The 20,370-nt window shown below is 35.8% G+C and overlaps 1 protein-coding gene across 20 annotated transcripts in view; it reads left to right on the top strand.

Moving 5' to 3' along the window:
- DLG1 (discs large MAGUK scaffold protein 1) overlaps positions 1 to 20,022 on the top strand; it is a 369,115-nt gene extending 349,093 nt beyond the window's left edge. For all 20 annotated transcript variants that reach the window (XM_037837795.1, XM_037837800.1, XM_037837787.1 and 17 more), the window contains 3 exons: positions 996 to 1,105; positions 9,504 to 9,595; positions 18,483 to 20,022. In XM_037837795.1, the coding sequence (XP_037693723.1) occupies positions 996 to 1,105; positions 9,504 to 9,595; positions 18,483 to 18,589 (309 nt within the window). In that variant the 3' untranslated portion in view covers positions 18,590 to 20,022. The remainder of the gene's footprint in view (positions 1 to 995; positions 1,106 to 9,503; positions 9,596 to 18,482) is intronic.
- The last annotated feature ends 348 nt before the right edge of the window (positions 20,023 to 20,370 follow it).

The following is a 20,370-nucleotide window of genomic DNA, read 5'->3' as shown; positions in this document are numbered from 1 at the left end:
TATTTCAATGTCTGCATGATAGGTATATGGGAATTCTCTCTACTATTTTTGCATCTTTTTGAATATCATTTCAAATAACCAGTTTTTAAAATTTTTAAGCAATCATGTAAAGTATTAGTATCTGCTAAAATTTGGTGGTTGTTACCTGGGTATCTATTTTCTCTACTTTCTGTATGTTTGAAGTATTATACAATATTAAATATTTAAATATGGTTACTAAATTGGGATTATTATTACTTGAAGTGAACTCAACCCCTTAAATTAGAAAATGTATTATGGGAAAAGATCTGATGTAAAATATCTTATGGTAAGCATATTCTGTTTGATAAATTCTAAGTACTGCCCTATTTAATGTGGGAATGCTCATCTGTATTGAAATTTTTAAATGACTTTTGTCAATAATTTAAGCATGTTAGAGAAGTTGACATTTTAATCCAGAACTTAAGTTCCCAAAGCCAATGTGTGGTAATGTTGCATTAATACACCACGAAATGAGAAATAGGATAGAATAGTGGTAGTAACTTTTTATAAATTTAAATTTATCAATTTGAAATATTTTCCTTTATTCTAAGATATTTTCCTTTTTACTTTTTGATCATATATTCTTTTATGAAATGATTGTTATGATGAGATGGTAGTTTGTAAACATTTGTCTTTTTAATTCCCTTTCTTAGCAAAATAAAGATAGGAAACCTATTTTGGTTGCCAAAATCCATTTCGACAGATTATTGGTCTATGAAAGCTAGGAGTACAGGAACTATATTTTCATTCCCTTTTAAAAGTAATGTTTGTTTGGGAATGGTATTAATTATTTGTAGTTATATTTGTAATACCCTCCTAAAATTTGCTAAGAGAAATGACAAGTTTTTTTAAGGTGAACAGGAAAAGACATATCATAATCCAGGTTTTGCACCTGTAGTAAATGTATTTATGATATAATTTAAAAGACTTAGTTCATGTGGGTTTTTTTTCCCCCTTTATTCCTCCTCTTTTAGGGTAAACACTGTATTCTCGATGTGTCTGGAAATGCCATAAAGAGATTACAGATTGCACAACTTTTTCCAATCTCCATTTTTATTAAACCCAAATCCATGGAAAATATCATGTAAGTATAAATGCTTGAGACACAACCTCTGAGTAAAAATCCAGTCTCTGTCACTTATTAACTCGAGTAATTTATTCCCCCATATTTCAGTGTAATTATATGTAAAATTGGGGGTAATAATAGTATATCCACCTTGTGGGAGTGTTTTGAGGATTAAATAAGCACTGTGTAATATTAGCTATCTTTATCATCAGTTATTATTACTAAACTGTTAAAAAGCATTTAGGACTTTAAGTTTAAATATCCATATATGGCTAGTGGCTGCTAATTTGGTAAAGTACAGCTCTAGGGTAACCATTAAAAGAATAAAAGAATGTATAATTACTTACCTAATAGGGGGCAAAAAAAACTGGAATAAAAAAAAAAACTAAGAAAAGATAGGAAAGGGGGAAAAGAAGCAGAACAGTTGGGGCTAATAGGTTGCAGATATTAAGGCAATATAAATCGAATGCACACATTTCAGTAATTAAGTGTTAGACTAAACAGTTCAATTAAAAGAAAAAGCCTATAGTAATGGATTAACAAAAAAGTAAACTGTATGTTGCTTTCATGATACCATGAATACAAAGATATGGAAAGGTTGAAAGTAAGAGAATAGAGAAAAAGTAACCTGATTCTATATTACTATCCAAGTATATTTTAAGACAAGAAGTATTACTAGAGATAAAGAGGGGCATTTCATAAAAATAAAAGGTTTGCTCTACCAGGAGGGTATAATATTTGTTCATTTGTATGCACAGGTAGCATAGTCTCAAGATAGATAAAGCAAAAACTGACAACTATAGAGAAAAAAAGATAATTAAACCTAGTGGGAGAATTCAATATACCTGTCAGTAAATAGTAGAATAAGAAAACAAACAAAAAGTCAGGATATAGAACAACATAAACGTAGTTACTATACTCAGCATTTGCAAAATACACATTGATTTCAAGTACACGTGGACCCTTTGCCAAAACTGTTTGTATGCTGGACTATGAATTTCAAATGATTGAAAACAAATATTCTCTGGCTACAGTGGAATTAAATTAAAAATCAATAATTAAAAGATAACTAGAAAAATCCCCTTATGTTAAGAATATTAAGTATTATACATCTGAATGGGTAAAAGACAAAATCATGGTGTGTAAATTAATAAATGTTTTTAATAGTAATAAAATTGCCAAATAAATAAATAAATTTGGGGGATGTAGCTTTGTGGAAGGAAAATGCACACAGCCTTAAATATGTATATTAGGAAAGAAATGTTGAAAACTAAAGATATTGAGAAGTTGGAAAAAGATCAATCATTTAAACTCATATAGGGTAGGAAAGCTAAATTAATGAAATAGAAAGTAATAAACATATGGTAGAGAGGATCCACAAAGCCAAAAGTTTTTTCTTTGAAAAAGACTAACAAAATTGACAAATCAATCAGAATGGTAAGAAAAATGGGCATAAATAGTCAATATCAGGAATGAAAAGGCGACATCACTACCTATCCAGTAGACATTAAAAAGGTAACAGAAGCAACCCAGTAGAAAAATTTGCAAAGGACATGGACACCTCACAAAAGAAAATTTCAAAAAGGCCAATAAAGATTTGATGTGGTGCTCAGTTATGGAAATACAAGTTAAAGCCACAGTGGTATGTGCTACTATCCACACACTAGAATGGCCAAAATGAAAAAGACAGAAAATACCAAGATTTGACAAGAATGTGGAATAACTGAAGCTCATAACACTGGGAAGAATGTGAATATCCACATTGGAAAATTATTTGTATTATCTCCTAAATCTGGCATAAATAAAAATATGCCCCAGCAATCCCATTCCTAAATATGTACTCAAAAGATGTGCTTACATATGGTCACCACAAGCTTGTACTGGATTGCTGACAGAGAAACTATTCAGAATAGCCAAAAACTAGAAATTATCCAAATAACCATTAACAGAATAGATTAATTATGATATCCTCATGCCATGAAATATTCTACATAATAAGAATGGACAGTCTCCAGCTGTAAACCAAAGTATGGAAGAATCTTATAAGCGTAATTTGAATTGGGAAAAAAAAAAAGACACAAAAGTATGCATATGCTAATGAGTCTATTTATGTGAAGTTCAGGAACAGCCAAAATAAGTCATTGCATATAGATAATCAATTAGAGATTACCCTTTGAGAGTGGGGTTAGTGACTGGAATGAGGACACCCAGATTCTGGGGTGCTGGCAATGTTCTGTATCAAAGATGCTGAGTAAATGGATAAGTGTACACTGGTAAAATTTCAGCAAGCTGTACACTTACGATATTGATGTTCTCTGTTTAAAAGTTAAACTTCAAAAAAACTTCAGTGAAATGTTAAGAAATAGAAAAAGAAATTTAAAAAAATAGAAAAATCTAAATAGTCCTGTACATATTAAAGAAATTGAACTGTCAAAAAAAGTCTTCTCACAAATAAAACACTACACCGAAATGACTTGCTGAATTCTACCAAAAGTTAAGTAATTCAAGTCTTACACAAATTCTTCCACAGAATAAAAAGGGGGAGGATTTTTCCAACGAATTTTTTGGTCATTAAAGTGACACCAAAACCTGACAAAGTCATTACAGTAAGTGAAAATGGCAGGCCAGTCTTAATCAATGAATATAGATGCAAAAATCCTTACCCAGAATATTGAATCCAACAGCGCATTTTTTAAAAACATAAAAGGTAGCAACCAAGTAGTGTTTATTCTGGGAATGCAAGGCTAGTTAACACTTAAAATCAATCAATTTAGTGTACCACATTAACATATGATAGGTAAAAATTCAGATGATCATTTTAATAAACAAAGGATTTGATTAAATTGACATCCTTTTACAACAAAAGCATTTAGCAAACTAGGAGTAGAAGAGAAACAAAGCAAACATCATACTTAACGGGGAAAGCTTTCCCCCTGATGTTGAACACAAAGCAAGGATTCTTGCTATCACCACTTCTGTTCCAGATTGTACTAAGGATCACAGTTAATGAAATAAGTTCAGTAGATGATAAGGGGATTAAAAGGAAGTGTAAAATTCATTTATTCACATACTACTTGATTATGTGTATAGAAAATACAAAAGAATCTACAGATAAATTATTAGGATTTTAACAATGGTTTAGCAAAGCTTCTAGATACAAGGTCATGTACAAAAATAATGTTTCTATCTTCCAGTAACAGTGGTTAGAAAATGAAATTTCCAGGACATTTAATATAAATAGACTCACACAATATGTGACCTTTTGTGACTGGCTTTTTTCACTTAGCAAAATGTTTTCAAGATTCAACCATGTTGTACAATGTATCAGTACTTCAGTACTTTTTATGGCCAAATAATATTCCATTGTTTGTTCATCAGTTAATGGACATTTATGTTGTTTCCACTTTGGGGCTATAATGAATACTGCTGCTATGAACATTCCCATACACGTTTTTGTGTGGGGGTATATGTTTTCGCTTCTCTTTACTATTTACCTAGGAAAGGAATTGCTAGGGCGTGTGTGTGTGTGTGTCTATGTCTGTTTATGGTACCTCTTTGTTTAACCTTTTGAGGAACTTATAGGCTGTTTCCCAAAGTGACTGCACTAATTTGTATTCCCACAACCAATGTATGGAGAGTCCAGTTTTCTTTTCCTTGCAATTAAGATATAGTCACACACCACACAACATTCAAAGTGCACAATCAACTGTACACAGCACCATCACACAGCTGCGCATTCATCACCACGTTCAACCTCTGAAATATTCATTACTCCAAAAAACAAAGCAAAAATAAAAATAGGAACAAAAACAAAAGCCAAAAAGAACACCGAAAAAGACAACCCACATCCCAAACCCCCTACCATTTGTTCACTTTTTTTTCCCCATTTCTCTACTTATCTGTCCACACACTGGACAAAGGGAGTGTGAGCCACAAGGTCCTCTACAATCACATGGTCACACTGTATAAACCACACAGCTACACACTCATCCACAAGAAACAAGGCTACTGGGTTGCAGCCCAACAGCTCCAGGCATTTCCCCCTAGCCACTACCCACACTAAAAACCAAAATGGAACATTTATACAATGCACAAGAATAATCTCCACAATGACCCCTTGACGACACCTGAAATCTTACAGCCCTGAAACTCCACTTTGCTTCATCTCTCTTCCCCTTTTGATAAAGAATGCTTTCTCAATCCCATGATGCCAGGTCCAGATCCATCCCCGGGAGTAACATCTCACACTGCCAGGGAGATCTACACCCCTGGGAGTCATGCCTCACATGGCAGGGAAGGTGGCAAGTCCACCTGCCAAGTTGTCTTAGAGAGGCCACGTCTGAGCAGCAAAAGAGGTTCGCTGGGAGTGACACTTAGGCATAATTTTAAGTAGGCTTAGCCTCCCCTTTGCAGTAACAAGCTTCATAAGGGCAAGCCCCAAGATCAAGGGCTCAGCCTACTAAATTGGTAGTCCCCAGTGTTTGCGAGAATATAAGGAATTCCCCAAGTGGGTAAATTTAATATTTCCACATTTTTCTCCAGTCCCTCAAGGGAGCTTTTCAAATACTTCTTTATCTTCTGCCCAAATTACTCTGGGATGTACTGGGGCTTCACACTAACCTATACAAACAAACCAGATCTCACTCCCTGTTCAAGTTTCCATGTAATTATGGTGTTTGAATAAACTGATCATACAAGTTAAATTATATAACATGCTACAGAAAATAAGGATTTTCCACCAAATAAACATCTCTACCTTTGGTCTCACACAGAAGTTAAAGTTTTAAAACACAGTCAATATCATCCTCTACCTTTTAGTCTGATTTACCTTAGTCCTAACCAAGGCCATTTCAGTTATATCACTAATTAAAGTCTGATCTCTTTTTCAGCTTTTTTAACATCTGCTGTATGGGGTAATGTTGACATTCATGGCTACTGAACTCTGGCTTTGAGTCTCAGGTGTCACACAGATTCCTGAAGTTCCAGGGACTGACCAGGTTATACACAAGAGCTCAGCATCTCAGATTCTAGAAATAACCATTACAACTCAGGGATAGAGGTGACTGCTGTAAGAGCTTACAATCCAGGAACGATTACAATAAGCATTCCCCTGATAAGTATGCTCTCAGATTGAATTCTCACAGAGTTTTCACATTATAGTTAGTCTGTATTAGTGAGGCATTATAATGTCTGTCTTTTCATTTCTGGCTTATTTCTTATAATGTACTGTCCTCAAGGTTCATTTACCTAGTTGCATACCTCACAACTTCATTTCTTCTTGCCACTGTACAATATTCCATTGTATGTATACACCACAGTTCACCATTCCATTCATCACTCGATGTACCCTTAGGCCACCTCCATCCATTGCAAATTGTGAATACTGCCACCATAAACACCAGTGTGTAATGTCCATTCATGTAACTGCTCTCAGTTCTTCCAAGTATATACCCAATAATGGGGTTGCAGGACCATATGGCAACCCCATACTTAGCATCCTGTGGAACCACCACACTCCCCTCCAGATGGGCTGTACCATTCTACTTCCCCACCAGCAGTGATTAGGACATCCCTCCCTCCACATTTTCTCCAGCACTTGTATCTATCTGTTTATTTTTTAAACAGTTTTATTCACACACCATACAATCCATTCTAAGTAAACAATTAATTCCTGGTATAATCACATAGTTATGCATTCCCCACCACAATCTATATGTAGACATTCCATTTCTTCCACAAAAAAGGGGGGGGGGGGGACAAAAGAAAAAGTAAAATAAAATACATTGAAAAGTTCAGACAACACCACCACCACCAAGAATCCCGTATGCTTCCTTTATATCCCCCTCTTATAGACATTTACCTTTGGTATATTGACTTTGTTACAAGTAGTGGAGGCATATTACAATGGTACTGTTAACTATAGACTGTAGTTTGCATTGATTGTATTTTTCTCCCAATACCATCCCATTCTCAACACCTTGCAACATTGACATTCATTTGTGGAGAGTTCAGTTTTTGCACACCTTCACCAACACTTATCTTTCCTTTTGATTATACACATCCTAATGGATGTGAAGTGATATTTCATTGGTTTTGATTTGCAATTTCCTGAGGGCCAATGATGTTTCATGTGCTTATTGGCCATTGTATATCTTCTATTAAAATCTTTGTCCATTTTGGGGGGCTGTCTTTTTATTAATGAGTATATGAAATCTTCTGTTTCTTCTTGAGTCAGTGTAGATAGTGTATGTGTTTTCTAGGAAATGTCTTTCATGTAAGTTAATTTGTTGGTGTAGTTGTTCATTGTTTCCTCTTATTATCATTTTTAATTCTGTAGTGTTGGTAGTAATGTCCCTCCTTTCATTTCTGATTTCATTTAGTTGTGTCCTCTCTGTTTTTTTCTTTGTCAGTCTAGCTAAAGTTTTGTCAATTTTATTGATATTTTCAAAGGATCAACTTTTGGTTTCATTGATTTATCTCCTCTCTAATCTTTGTTATTTCTTTCTTTTTACTCTGGGTTCAATTTGCTCTTATTTTACTAGCTCCTCCAGTTTTAAGGTTAGGTCTCTGATTTGAAATCCATCTTCTTTTTTAATGTAAGCATTTAGAGTTGTACATTTTCCTCTCAGCACTGCCTTTTCTGCATTCCATAAGTTTTGGTGTGTTGTGTTTCTTCTTCATTTGTCTCAGGATATTTCCTAATTTCACTTGTGATGTCCTCTTTGACCCATTAATTGCTTAAGAGTACATTGTTTAATTTCCACATACTTACGGATTTTACATTTCTCCCTCTGCTAATGATTTCTAGCTTTGTTCTGTTGTGATTGGAGAAGATACACTGTAGGATTTCAGTATTTAATTTATTGAGACTTGTTTTGTGACCTAATATATGGTCTATTCTGGAGAATGATCAATGTACACTAGAGAAGAATGTGTATTCTCTTGGGTAAAGTGTTCTATATGTGTCTATTGGGTCTGGCTGATTCAAAGTATTATTCAAGTCTTCTATTTCCTTATTGATCTTCTGTCTAGATGTTCTATCCATTACTGAAAGTGATGTATTGCAGTCTCCTACTATTGATATAGAACCATCTATTTCTTCCTTCCAGCCTCTCAATATTTGCTTCATATATTTTGGGGCTCTGCTGTTAGATTCATATATATTTATAATTGTTATGTCTTCTTTTGAATTGACCCTTTTATCAGTATATAATGATCATAATAGTTTTCCACTTAAAGTCTATTTTATCAAATAGTTTAGTATAGCTACCCAAGCTCTCTTTTGGTTACTACTTGCATGGTATATTTTTTCCCGTCCTCTCACTTTCAACCTACTTATGTCTTTGAATATAAGTTGGGTTTCTTATATAAAACAGCATATTGGTGGATCATGCTTTTTTATCTGTTTTGCCTTTTGACTGGAGAGTTTACTTACTCCATTTTCATTTAAAATAACTACTGACAATGCAGGACTTTTTTTTTTCTTTTTTTTTTTTTTTTTGCCTTTTTGCTATTTTGTGTTCCTAAGTCTTACACCTTTTTTGACTCTCAATTCTTCCATTAATGCCTACTTACATATTTATTTGGCTTGTTTGTATTGTATTGTCTGACACCCTTCTTATTTCTTTCTGAATATATTTTTGTGTATGTTCTTTTTGGTTGCCATGAGTTAAAATTTAACATCCTAAATCTATAACAATCATATTTGATTAGAAACCAGCTTGACTGCAATAGCATACAGGAACATACTCTGTTCCTATACCCTGTCCTCCTATCTTTTTTTGTCCTTGTTACAAATTATATCTTTGTGCATTGTATGTGCAACATGCTGATTGCATTCTCATGGTGTTTGTTTAATATGTTCCTATGTCTCTTTGTTCCCTAAAAGCTTGTAGTTAGATCTAGAAATCATATTTTAATATGAAACTTTCATCAAAGTCAAAACTGTCAGAAAAAAAGAAAAGGAAAAAAAACTCTGTTGGGCAGAACCAATTGTTTCCTCCTCTCTGCTTCCACAACACTTTGTGTCTGTCTGTGTTGCTTGAATGGTTTGTCACCATGTATTAGAGTTCATTGTGAAGCTGCCACTGACCCTGTTCTCCCAGGCCCCAGCGCATCAAAGTTCCTCTATAAATATTTGCCAAATAAATTGTAACCCAACTTTTTAAAAAAAAGTCATAAATTCACAATGCCTACATTTGGGAGCTGCTTTGAACCAGTGCAAAGATGCATTGAAACCCATCACATTCCACATATAAAGCAACATGTTTAGTGGCAGAATTTAGTTTTTAATGACATTCATATTCTCAAGAGAGCTCCACTTTTTGCATTTTTATGCTTTATGTGTCTTCTCTCCCTCGTTTTTTTTCAAAAAGTATAATGTAGTAATTACTAATTTCTCAATTTATTTGCATAGGGAAATGAATAAGCGTCTAACAGAAGAACAAGCCAGAAAGACATTTGAGAGAGCCATGAAACTGGAACAAGAGTTTACTGAACATTTTACAGGTTGGCATCATGTGTGATAGTGCCCTTTATGATAGAATTTTGCTTTGAAGCCACATGAACAAAAACACATTTAAATGATTTTGAACTATGCCCATATCTGCTAATAGTAACTAGTACTATCATTGTAAGTGAGAATAAAACCTTAAGATTAGTGGTTTTGTCCCGTGGGAAGTTCATTTAGACTAAACAATGGTGATGAATCTTAAAATTCAGTGTTTCTTAGGTTGTTGATTAGGGCAACATGTACAGGAATATAATTCCTACTCAGCCAAAAGAAAATAGATTCAGACCTGGTTTTTTCTGTTGTATTCTGACTTCTATCTTATCCGTTATAATTTTGATACATTCTAAAATATGGTTTATTTAAAAAGTGAAAAGAAGGGGAAGGGTTGTGGAAAGATGGCAGAGTAGGAAACTCCAGGATTCAGTTCATCCAACGAAACAGCTGTTAACAGACAGGAACTTTCTGAAACACCTATTTTGAAACTCTGCAGTCCAGTAGAATGTCGTGTAGCATCCAGGCAAGGGCTGGAAGAAGAGGCTGGTAAATGATGGTAAATAGTAAATTGCTCTCTCAGCATGGCAGATACCGGCACTCACCCCCTACTCTCAGCAGCAGGCCACAGTTGGGTCCAGCCCATGGCATAACTTGCTGGTACCAGAAAGGGACATAAAAACCTACTTCCCCAGCTCTGGGGTGGACACAGCCAATTGGTGATAATGACTTCTGATGAGCTACTTGGGATCACTGGTGCTGGACTCTAAGGGTGGCCAGTGTTCTAACCCCAGCTGGACAGAGCCTACAGAGAATACTTCAAAATGGTATTCTTCCTCAGAGCTGCAGAGGACACTTGAAGGGCTACATTTGCTGGCAGGTCAAGAAAGCATAGCTTTGGGAAGCTGTGGAAGAAACTTCTAGCAACCTTCCTGACCCCTCCCTCATCCCCTTTATGGATCCTTGGCCTTGTTCTGGCACAAAGACACTTGGGAAACTCCTCTCCAGAGTGCCCTCCCCCTCTCAGAATTTGTCTTCCAGGCAAAAGCACCTTGAGACAACAAAAGCAGTATAAGAAATAATCGAGGTAGATGGCCAGGGGCAAGGCTTACCTGCTTTAAATCCTGCAGAGTGGAACACCCAAGACAGGGAGATGGTCTCTCTCTCCTGAAGTAGAGGGGGCATTCAAGCTGCTGTAAACAGGGGACCTCCTGAGCCACTAGCAAGCACAAGCCCAGGACATGTCATAGGCCCAAAAAAGACAAGGAGAACCCTGCACTTTGTATTATACTTAGGTGGACGTTCCTATAGTAGGGCTGACATTAAAGAAAATCTCTGTCATATCACTAGCTGGTTGCAAGCTCAAGAAACAGACAACTCAAAGAATAAATACCAGAGTTAACATTTTAAAATATTAAAATGTACAGTGAGCAACAAGAGTACAAGACAAAGAAATAGGAAATGATTGCCCATCCAGAGGAGGAAGATAAAAGCCCCCAAAACATCAGCAAAGAATGCCAGAATGTGACATACCAAACAAAGAATTGATCTTAAAAAGGCTCAAAGAGATGAAGGAAAACAAAAAAAAAGAACTAAAGGATATCAGGAAAACAGTGAGTGAGCAATATGAGAATCTTAGTAAAAAGATAGAAATTTTAAAAAGAAACCAAATAGAACTACTGGAGTTGAAGACTATAATGACTGAAATGAAAAGTTCCCAAGAGAGTTGCAACAGCAGATTGGATCTGGCAGAAAAAAGAATCAGCAAACTGGAAGATTGAAATGAGTCAGGCTGGGGAATAGAAAGAAAAAAGAATTAGAAAAAGTGAAAATATACTAAGAGACCTCTGGTATACCATTGTGATGGTTAGGTTCATGTGTCAAATTGGCCAGGTGATGGTGCCCATTTATCTGGACAAGGAAGCACTGCCCTAATCATTACTGCAAGGACATTTGTAGCTGGTAATAAACCAGAAGGTTAGTTTATTAAATTACCAGTCAATTGATTGCATCCGTGGCTGATTACATCAACAAAGGATGTGTCTTTTGCAATGAGAGAATTCAGTCAGCTGGATTTAATCCAGTCAGTTGAAGAATTTTAAGGGAGAAGAGAGAGGACTTGCACTTCTTCAGTCAGCCAGACTCTCCTGGGGAGTTCATCAGAATTGCCAGCTTGCTGCCTGCCCTACAGAATTTGGAATCGTGCATCCTGCCCTATGGAATTTGGACTCGTGCACCCCAATAGTTGCATGAGACATTTTTGTAAAATCTCATATTTACAGATATCTCCTATTGGTTCTGTTTCCCTAGAGAACCCTAACTAATACAACCATCAAGTGTACCAATATATGCATTACAGCAGTCCCAGAAAGAGAAGAAAGAAAGAAAGGGACAGAAGGAATATTTAAAGAAATTATGACAGAAAACTTCTCAAACTTAGCAAAAATCATAATATGCACATCCAGGAAGCCCAGATAACACCAACCAAGATAAACTTGGAGAAAAATACACTACCATCCAACAACAACAGGATACATGTTCTTCTTGAGTGCACATGAATTATTCTTCAGTACAGACCATCCATATTTTGGGCCACAAAACAAGTCTTAATAAATTCAAAAATCATTCACTCCAACCACAGTGGAATGAAGCTAGAAATCAATAACAGAGGAAAAAATAGAAAAAAATTTAAAAAATCTGGGAGCGGCTGCAGTTAAGATGGTGAGAACCGCACAGTGACGCACAGCAGGAGCAGACTGTGCCAATGTCTCGGTATCTGGCATGGAGGATAGCCTGCTGTTGATTTTCTCAGGGCCAGGGGTGCAGAGGGGAGCCAAAAGGAGAAAGAAACCACGCCCCTTGCAGCCATCTCCCCAGCGGGCAGGGGATGCTCCTGCCCGGCCCTGACCCATAGCCCAGAGCCACGCCAAGAAACCCAGTGTGATGGGGAGTTTTTTCCGCAGCACCGCGCACATGCCACAATATCAGCCATGGACAGTGGCCTTTGGTGCACCTGCAGCTGGTTGTCCCGGAGCTGGGAAGGCAGAGCTGTGTGAGGAGGGGGAGATTAACACACCCCATTCAGCCATCTTTGCATCGGGCTGGGAGCGCCCCTTCATGGCCCGGTGGCCCAGGGTTTCCCTGGCAGGCCGGCGCACACTTGTGACATGGCACAGCCTTCCCTCGGCAGAGGTCCTGGAAGAGCACAGCTGTGAGGGGGGACCCGCTCAGAAATCCCAGGGATCCTACACAAATGCTGGAGACTTGTAGGTCAGCAGCAGAGACAATCTTGAGGCAAGACTGAAATGAAGGCTTAGACTCTTGCAACAGCCTTAAACCTCCGGGAACACCTGGGAGGTTTGATTATTAAAGCTCCCCTGCATCCCCAACCACCCACACGCCCCACATTCAGGGCGGACAGCATGAACAACACACCCAAACTTAGTGCACCAGTTGAACCCCACAAGAATCAGATCCCCACACACCACAGAGACAAAGTTGGGGAGAACTGACTTGAGGGGAATAGGAGACTCGCGGATGCCATCTGCTGGTTAGTTAGAGAAAGTGTATGCCACCAAGCCGTAGATCAGACAAATTAGAGATCGATATTTTTTATATCCAGAAAGAACCCTATCAAGTAAAGCAAATGCCAAGAGGCCAAAAACAACAGAAAATCTTAAACCATATGATAAAACCAGACGATATGGAGAACCCAAGGCACCCAAATCAAAAGATCAGAAGAGACACAGTACTTGGCGCAATTAAAGAATTAAGGACAAACGAGAGCATGACACAAGGATGTAAAGGACATAAAGAAGATCCTAGAAGAGCATAAAGAAAAAATTGCAAGAGTAAATTAAAAAAAATAGAAGATCTTATGGAAATCAAAGAAACTTGGCCAAATTAAAAAGACTCTGGATACTCATAATACAAGAATAGAGGAAGTTGAACAATGACTCAGCATCCTTAAGGACCACAGAATGGAAAATGAAAGAAGAAAAGAAAGAATGGGGGAAAAATGGAAAAAATAAAATGGATCTCAGGGATACGATAGATAAAATAAAACATCCAAATTTAAGACTCATTGGTGTCCCAGAAGGGGAAGAGAAGGGTAAAGGTCTAGAAAGAATATTCAAAGAAATTGTTGGGGAAGACTTCCCAAACCTTCTACACAATATAAATACACAAAGCATAAATGCCCAGCAAACTCCAAATAGAGTAAATCCAAATAAACCCACTCCAAGACATATTCTGATCAGACTCTCAAAGACTGAAGAGAAGGAGCAAGTTGAAAGCAGCAAGAGAAAAGCAATTCACCACATACAAAGGAAACAACATAAGACTAAGTAGTGACTACTCAGCGGCCACCATGGAGGTGAGAAGGCAGTGGCATGACATATTTAAAATTCCGAGAGAGAAATTTCCAACCAAGAATACTTTATCCAGCAAAACTCTCCTTCAGATTTGAGGGAGAGCTTAAATTTTTCACAAACAAATGCTGAGAGATTTTGCTAATAAAAGACCTGCCCTACTTCAGTTACTAAAGTGAGCCTTACCGACAGAGAAACAAAGAAAGGAGAGAGATATATGGAGAAATTTAACAGACATATATAGAACATTACATCTCAAATCACCAGGACACACATGCTTCTTTAGTGACCACAGATCTTTCTCCAGAATAGACCATTTAGCTGGGACATAAAACAAGCCTCAATAAATTTTTTTTAAAAATTGAATTTATTCAAAGCACATTCTCTGACCACAGTGGAATACAAATAGAAGTCAATAACCATCAGAGACTTAGAAAATTCACAAACAACTGAAGGGTAAAAATGAGGGGGAGATGAAAACATTCCCAGATGATCAAAAGCTGAGGGACTTCATCACCAGTAATCAATCCTATAAGAAATGCTAAAGGGAATTGAGCAGGCAGAAAGGAAGGGACACTAAACAATTGACTGAAACCACATGAAGAAATAAAGATTCCCAGTAAAGATCACATGGTAAATATAAATACCAATACTACTGTATTTTTTATGTGTAACTCCACTATTTATTTCCTACAGGATCTAGAATACATAAATGGTAATGATAAATCAGTGGTTTTGGACTGAATGTAAAATATGTAATTTTGACAAGAACTACATAAAGGTGGGGGGATGGAGGAGTATAGGAACATAGTTTTTGTGTCCTATTGAAGTTAAGTTAGTATCAAAGAAAAACAAGATTGTTACAGATTTAAGAGGTTAAAATTAAGCCCCATGGTAAATACAAAGAAAGTATCAGAGAATATGACCATAGAGATGAAAAGTAGAGTATGGGTTACAAGAAGTGGGGGAAGGGGCAATGGGGAGTGAAGAAATGAGTGTAGGGTTTCTGTTAGGGGTGAAGGGAAATTTCTAGTAATGGATGATGGGAAGGTGATAGCATTGCAACATTCTAAATGTGATTAATCCCACTAATGGAATGCTAGGGAGGGGGTGGAATGGGAAGATTTAGGCGGTATATATGTTTCCACAATTGAAAAAAAAAAAAAAAGAAAGACAGTCTAAATAGAGATAATGACAAATAAATGCCAAGGATGATGCTGGATGGGATCTGAGGTTGGAGAGGAGGCTCAAAGGGACACAGTTGGGACATAAGAAAGGAAAAAAAAGAATATGGAATGTAAGCTTTGTATCAATGTTGAATTTCTTGAACTTCTTAGCTGTACTTAATGGGATTGCATAAAAGAATGTTCTTGTTCATGGGAAATGTATATATGAATTATATTGTTTGTTCAAGGATATGTGCAGCTTGCTCTCATATGTTCAGAAGACAGAGCAATAGATGATGGATGATAGGGAGGGAAAGAGAAGCGGTGTGACAGGATATTTAAGTTGGTGGATCGGGGTTTCAGGGGAGGGGGGTCGGGGTATTCTAGAGTTCTGTGTATGGGGTTTGTATTGCTTTTGCAACTGTTCCTGTAAGTTTGAATTTATTTCAAAATAAAATTTAAAAAAATTTATATGAAAGGGTGAGGCTCTGAATAGCCAATACCGTCTCAAAAAAGGAAGAATGAAGTTGGTGGAGTCACACTTCCCAATCTTAAAACTTACTACAAAGCCACAGTAATCAAAATGGCATGGAACTAGCATAAGGATAGACATATAGACCAATGGAATCAAATTGAGAGCTCAGAAATCACTCACATTTATGGCCAGTTGATTTTTGACAAGGGGGCAAAGACCACTCAATTGGGAAAGAATGGTTTCTTCAACAGATGGTGCTGGGAAAACTGGATCTCCATTTGCAAAAGAATGAATGTGGACCCCTACCTCACACCATATGCAAAAGCAACTCAAAATGAAAGACCTAAATATAAAACCAGAACTATTGACCTCCTAGAAGAAAATGGAGGGAAAGATCCTTAGGACCTTATATTAGGCAATGATTTCTTATACTTTATACCCAAAACACAGCAACAAAAGAAAAAATAGATAAATGGGACCTCATCAAAATTAAAAACATTTGAGCTTCAAAGGACTTCATCATGAAAGTAAAATGACAACCTACACAATGGGAGAAAATGTTTGGAAACCACATATCCGATAAGGGTTTAATATCCAGAATATATAAAGAAATCCTTCAAGTGAACAACAAAAAAACAAATAACCCAATTTAAAAATGGGCAAAAGACATTTCTCCAAAGATATATAAATGAACAAAAAGCACATGAAAAGTTACTCAACTTCATTAACTATCAGGAAATGCAAATCACAACCACAATAAGATACTATTTCACATCTAATACAATGGCTACCATTAAAAAAAAAAAAAAACAGAAGATTACAAGTGTTGTAGAGGATATGGAGAAAATAGGAACACTCATTCATTGCTGATGGCATTTTAAAATGGTACAGCCACTGTGGAAGACATTTTGGCAATTCCTCAGAAAGTTAAGTATAGAATTACCATATGACCTGGCAATCCCACTTCTAGATACATACCCAAAAGAATCGAAGGCAGGGACTCCAACAGATAATTCCACACTAATATTCACAGTGGCGTTATTCAGAATTGCCAAAAGATGGAAGTAACCCAAGAGTCCATCAACAAATGGATAAACAAAATCTGGTATATATGCACAATGGAATATTATTCAGCCTTAAAAAGGAATGAAGTTCTGATACATGCAACAACACAGATGAACCTTGAAGACATCATGTTGAATAAAAAAGCCAGACACAAAAGGATACATATTGTATGAGCTCATTATTGTGAAATTATTCAAATAAGCAAACTCATGGAGTCAGAGACCAGAATACAGGTTACCATGGGATAGGGTGCAGGTAGGATAAAGGGCATTAAGTCTTAAAATATACAGTTTCTATTTGAGATGATGAGAAAGTTTTGATAATGGATGATGGTGATTGTAGCATAATACTTTGAATGTAATAAGTTTAAAAGCCAGTTGTTTTGTGGAATGTCCCTCCCTCAATTTGGATGTGTCTGTTTCCTCATGATTAGATTTAGATTATGCATTTTTGGCAAATACCAAAGAAGTGCTGTTGTATCTTTCTCCTTGTATTTAAGGAGTTCCATGATGTCAGTTGGTATGATTACTGGGAAATTAACGTTGATCACTTGGTTGAAGTGTCTGTAGCCTTTTGCTTTTCTGGTTCCCAAACAAGGAAAATTCTGTTTCACTAACCATTCCATTAATGATTTTCAAAGTAAGCAAAAGGTATATGTTTTCTAGACTGATTGCTGAGTAACTCTTTCCCTCTAAGATAAATCATTCAATGCAGTTGTCAGCCTAAACTATGAAATACTGTGATTTTCTATTTTGTTCTGTTGGAGTGCATCAAGATGCCAAACTGGTGAACTAAGTGTTTGTCAAATGAACTGTGTTCAGAGGAATTAAGGTGTTTCTTTATTTAGCTCAAAATGTGAATTCTCACAGAGCTAGTACCATGACTTTGCAATATTTACAATTTTTGATTACTGAAGCATTCTTAGTTGCAAATGTTCTAAGCCCTCTTTATATACACATATACCCACCTGATTATGCATGCATATATTTTATGCAATGTTTTTGAGAACATGGAAATCCTTATCTATAAGGCTTTTCCAAAATGTCTGATCTTTTTTTTTTTTTAGTTTAATAGAGGATTTATTTGACTTATAATTCTGAATTCTTTCATTTAAATGTAATTTTTTTTTTTCTTATTTTCTTAAAAAGTTATTCATGCTTAGTACTGTCAGGACTTTTTTTTGACTTTTTGTTTTATTAACTCATCCTGACTTCCTTATAGACCTCTGGGGCTACAGCTATCCCCAAAGATAACTTGTTAGTAATTGTTACCATTTTTTTATGCATACATTATTTCAGGCAGCAAATAAATCACCAAACATTGACTTTAATAGTCTCTAGCCACTAAAAAGCCAGTTTGTATATCTCAGTTCACTTACACTACAGTGAGAATTGCTAGCATACTGAAAAAAATTAACATCATACAATCCTTAATCAACTGTTTTCCTCTAAAACCCACCCCAAATAATAAAACAAAAAGGTAGCCATTTTGTCACATTGTAGTACGGTACCCATTCTCTTTTTTCTGTATTCAGTTATGGAGGAATTAGGGAAGTTATGGAAGTACATAATTTAAAAAAGTAAAACTGATACATGCTCAGATAATAAACAAAACAAAGTAAAAATCACCATTCATATTTTACATATAGGACAATTAATGAGGAGTTTTTGCTAAGCAAACAATGCGTAAATACATAAATGGTGACTCTCCCTGGAGAGTAACTGTTGCTAAGATTTAGCTTCTGTTATCACAGATCATTGTAATTACAAAGATATTCAGTTAATTGAAGTTTCTGATTTTGTTTCTGTCATTACAGCTATTGTTCAAGGAGATACGCTGGAAGACATTTACAACCAAGTGAAGCAGATCATAGAAGAACAGTCTGGTCCTTACATCTGGGTTCCGGCAAAAGAAAAGTTATGAGGACTGATAATTCTCTGTTTCTCTTTTCCATAGTCTCATTTCCTTTATTTTACACTTCTTTGCCCTTTCTTTCTGGAGACTGTCTTCAATACTCCTTCCTTGTTGAGTCATATCTCACTCATCATGGTCTACAGTTATGCTTATTTTTGACATCTAATGTCTCCTTCAAGTTGCATCATCTGTATTATTTTATGTTACTATTGGTTTGTGGCCATTTTTCAAAACTGAAGATGGAATGGTCTGACCAGCTATTAAGGATTTGGGGAGACGGGGAGATTGTGGTAAAATTTCCTTAATGTTTAAGGGAAAGTAACTTTAAGAGATTTTCAGAAAAGCTTTATATACATTCTTTTTTCAATATAAATGAAAGAAAAGTGGTCTTAATCAGTGATTTAGTAAACTTCGAGCAACTATGCACGCTTAACTTGAATAGTATGGTTTGGCCAATGTGTTAGCTCACGTCCTTTTCTGAATTGACTTCTGTTATCAAAGCAAATATTTCATTATAGACAAAAAAGGAAAATACATGTTCTTGATTTCAAAATTAATGTCTGAATTAACTTTCATAATTTCACAAGGGTTATTCATTTTTCGTAGAGTTCTTAAAAGTCTTTTATTGTTTGAGGTTTTTTCCCCCAATACATTTGCTAGGAATAGCAGTGTTCAAGTATTTTTAATCTACTTGTGCAACACTATTATAGTTTACAGAAGTTTTTAGAAATAATCATCACATTTTCTGAATTAAGGCCATGTTTAGGTGCTAGGGGAGCTTACCTTTTACACATAATGTTGAGAAAATTTTAGTCATAAATAAAGACAAAACAGACATCACTGTATAGTGACATCATAATCATTATGGCAATGGAAAAGGAGTCCAATTCATAGTCCAAAACTCTAAATGTATTCTTAGGGGTCAGATTCTAATGAATAGTTTACCCACAATAACTGCCTATTTTGTTATAAAGTATATATATATATATATATAAATATATATAAAACTTTCTTTAAGCTCTGTAACTATGGGAATTATTTTCTTTACATAGTTGCAAACACACACATATATATATTTAAAATATATTTTTTCTTTTGCCACCTACTCCTAACTTTTTGTTTAGTTTTTAAATTAAATATTAATTGATTAGACTTTATCTTCCTTAATCATGTGAGCTGAAAAACAGGGGTATGGTGGTTGTGGGGAGAAACCTTTGGGGGAAATTAGACCACAAGTAAAAGTATGGACATGTTCTCCTCTTTTCTATAAAAGTTTTCTAATGGTTCCTGTTTTTTTGTTGTTGTTCTTGTTTGGGGGTTTGGTTTTGGTCTTCTGCCTTTCTTTCCAGCTCTCCTCCTTTCATTGGTAAGAAAACAGGCAAAAAAAAAAAAAAAAAAAAACACTTAGATGTGTGTTTTCCCCTCAGGCTACACACCCTTCATCTCATACAGATGCTCTGGACAGATCTTGGTGTTGAGCAATTATAAAAAAAATTTTAGTAAAAGGTAGAAACGACTTCAGAAATCAATTTCTCTGGTCCTTTATCTTAGTAATACTGTTTAGCTTCCCATTGCTTTTTGAAGTTGTTTATTAAATATATGGTTTTGACAACCTCCTCATATCATTACAGTTTCTTAAACAAATGAGCACTAGTTTGTAAAGAATTATCAACATTATCCATTCCATTTATGAGAAAGAGGAGAACAGCTAATAAACTTTACTGTAAAATCCATAATGTTGAATGTGTCTTGAATTCTGAAAGAAAAAAATTATTTTACAAATAAATTGG

Source organism: Choloepus didactylus, chromosome 1, assembly GCF_015220235.1.
Source record: "Choloepus didactylus isolate mChoDid1 chromosome 1, mChoDid1.pri, whole genome shotgun sequence".
Lineage (NCBI taxonomy): Eukaryota > Metazoa > Chordata > Mammalia > Pilosa > Megalonychidae > Choloepus > Choloepus didactylus.
Note: the sequence above shows the minus strand (reverse complement) of the source record. Positions and strands in the feature narration are given on the sequence as shown.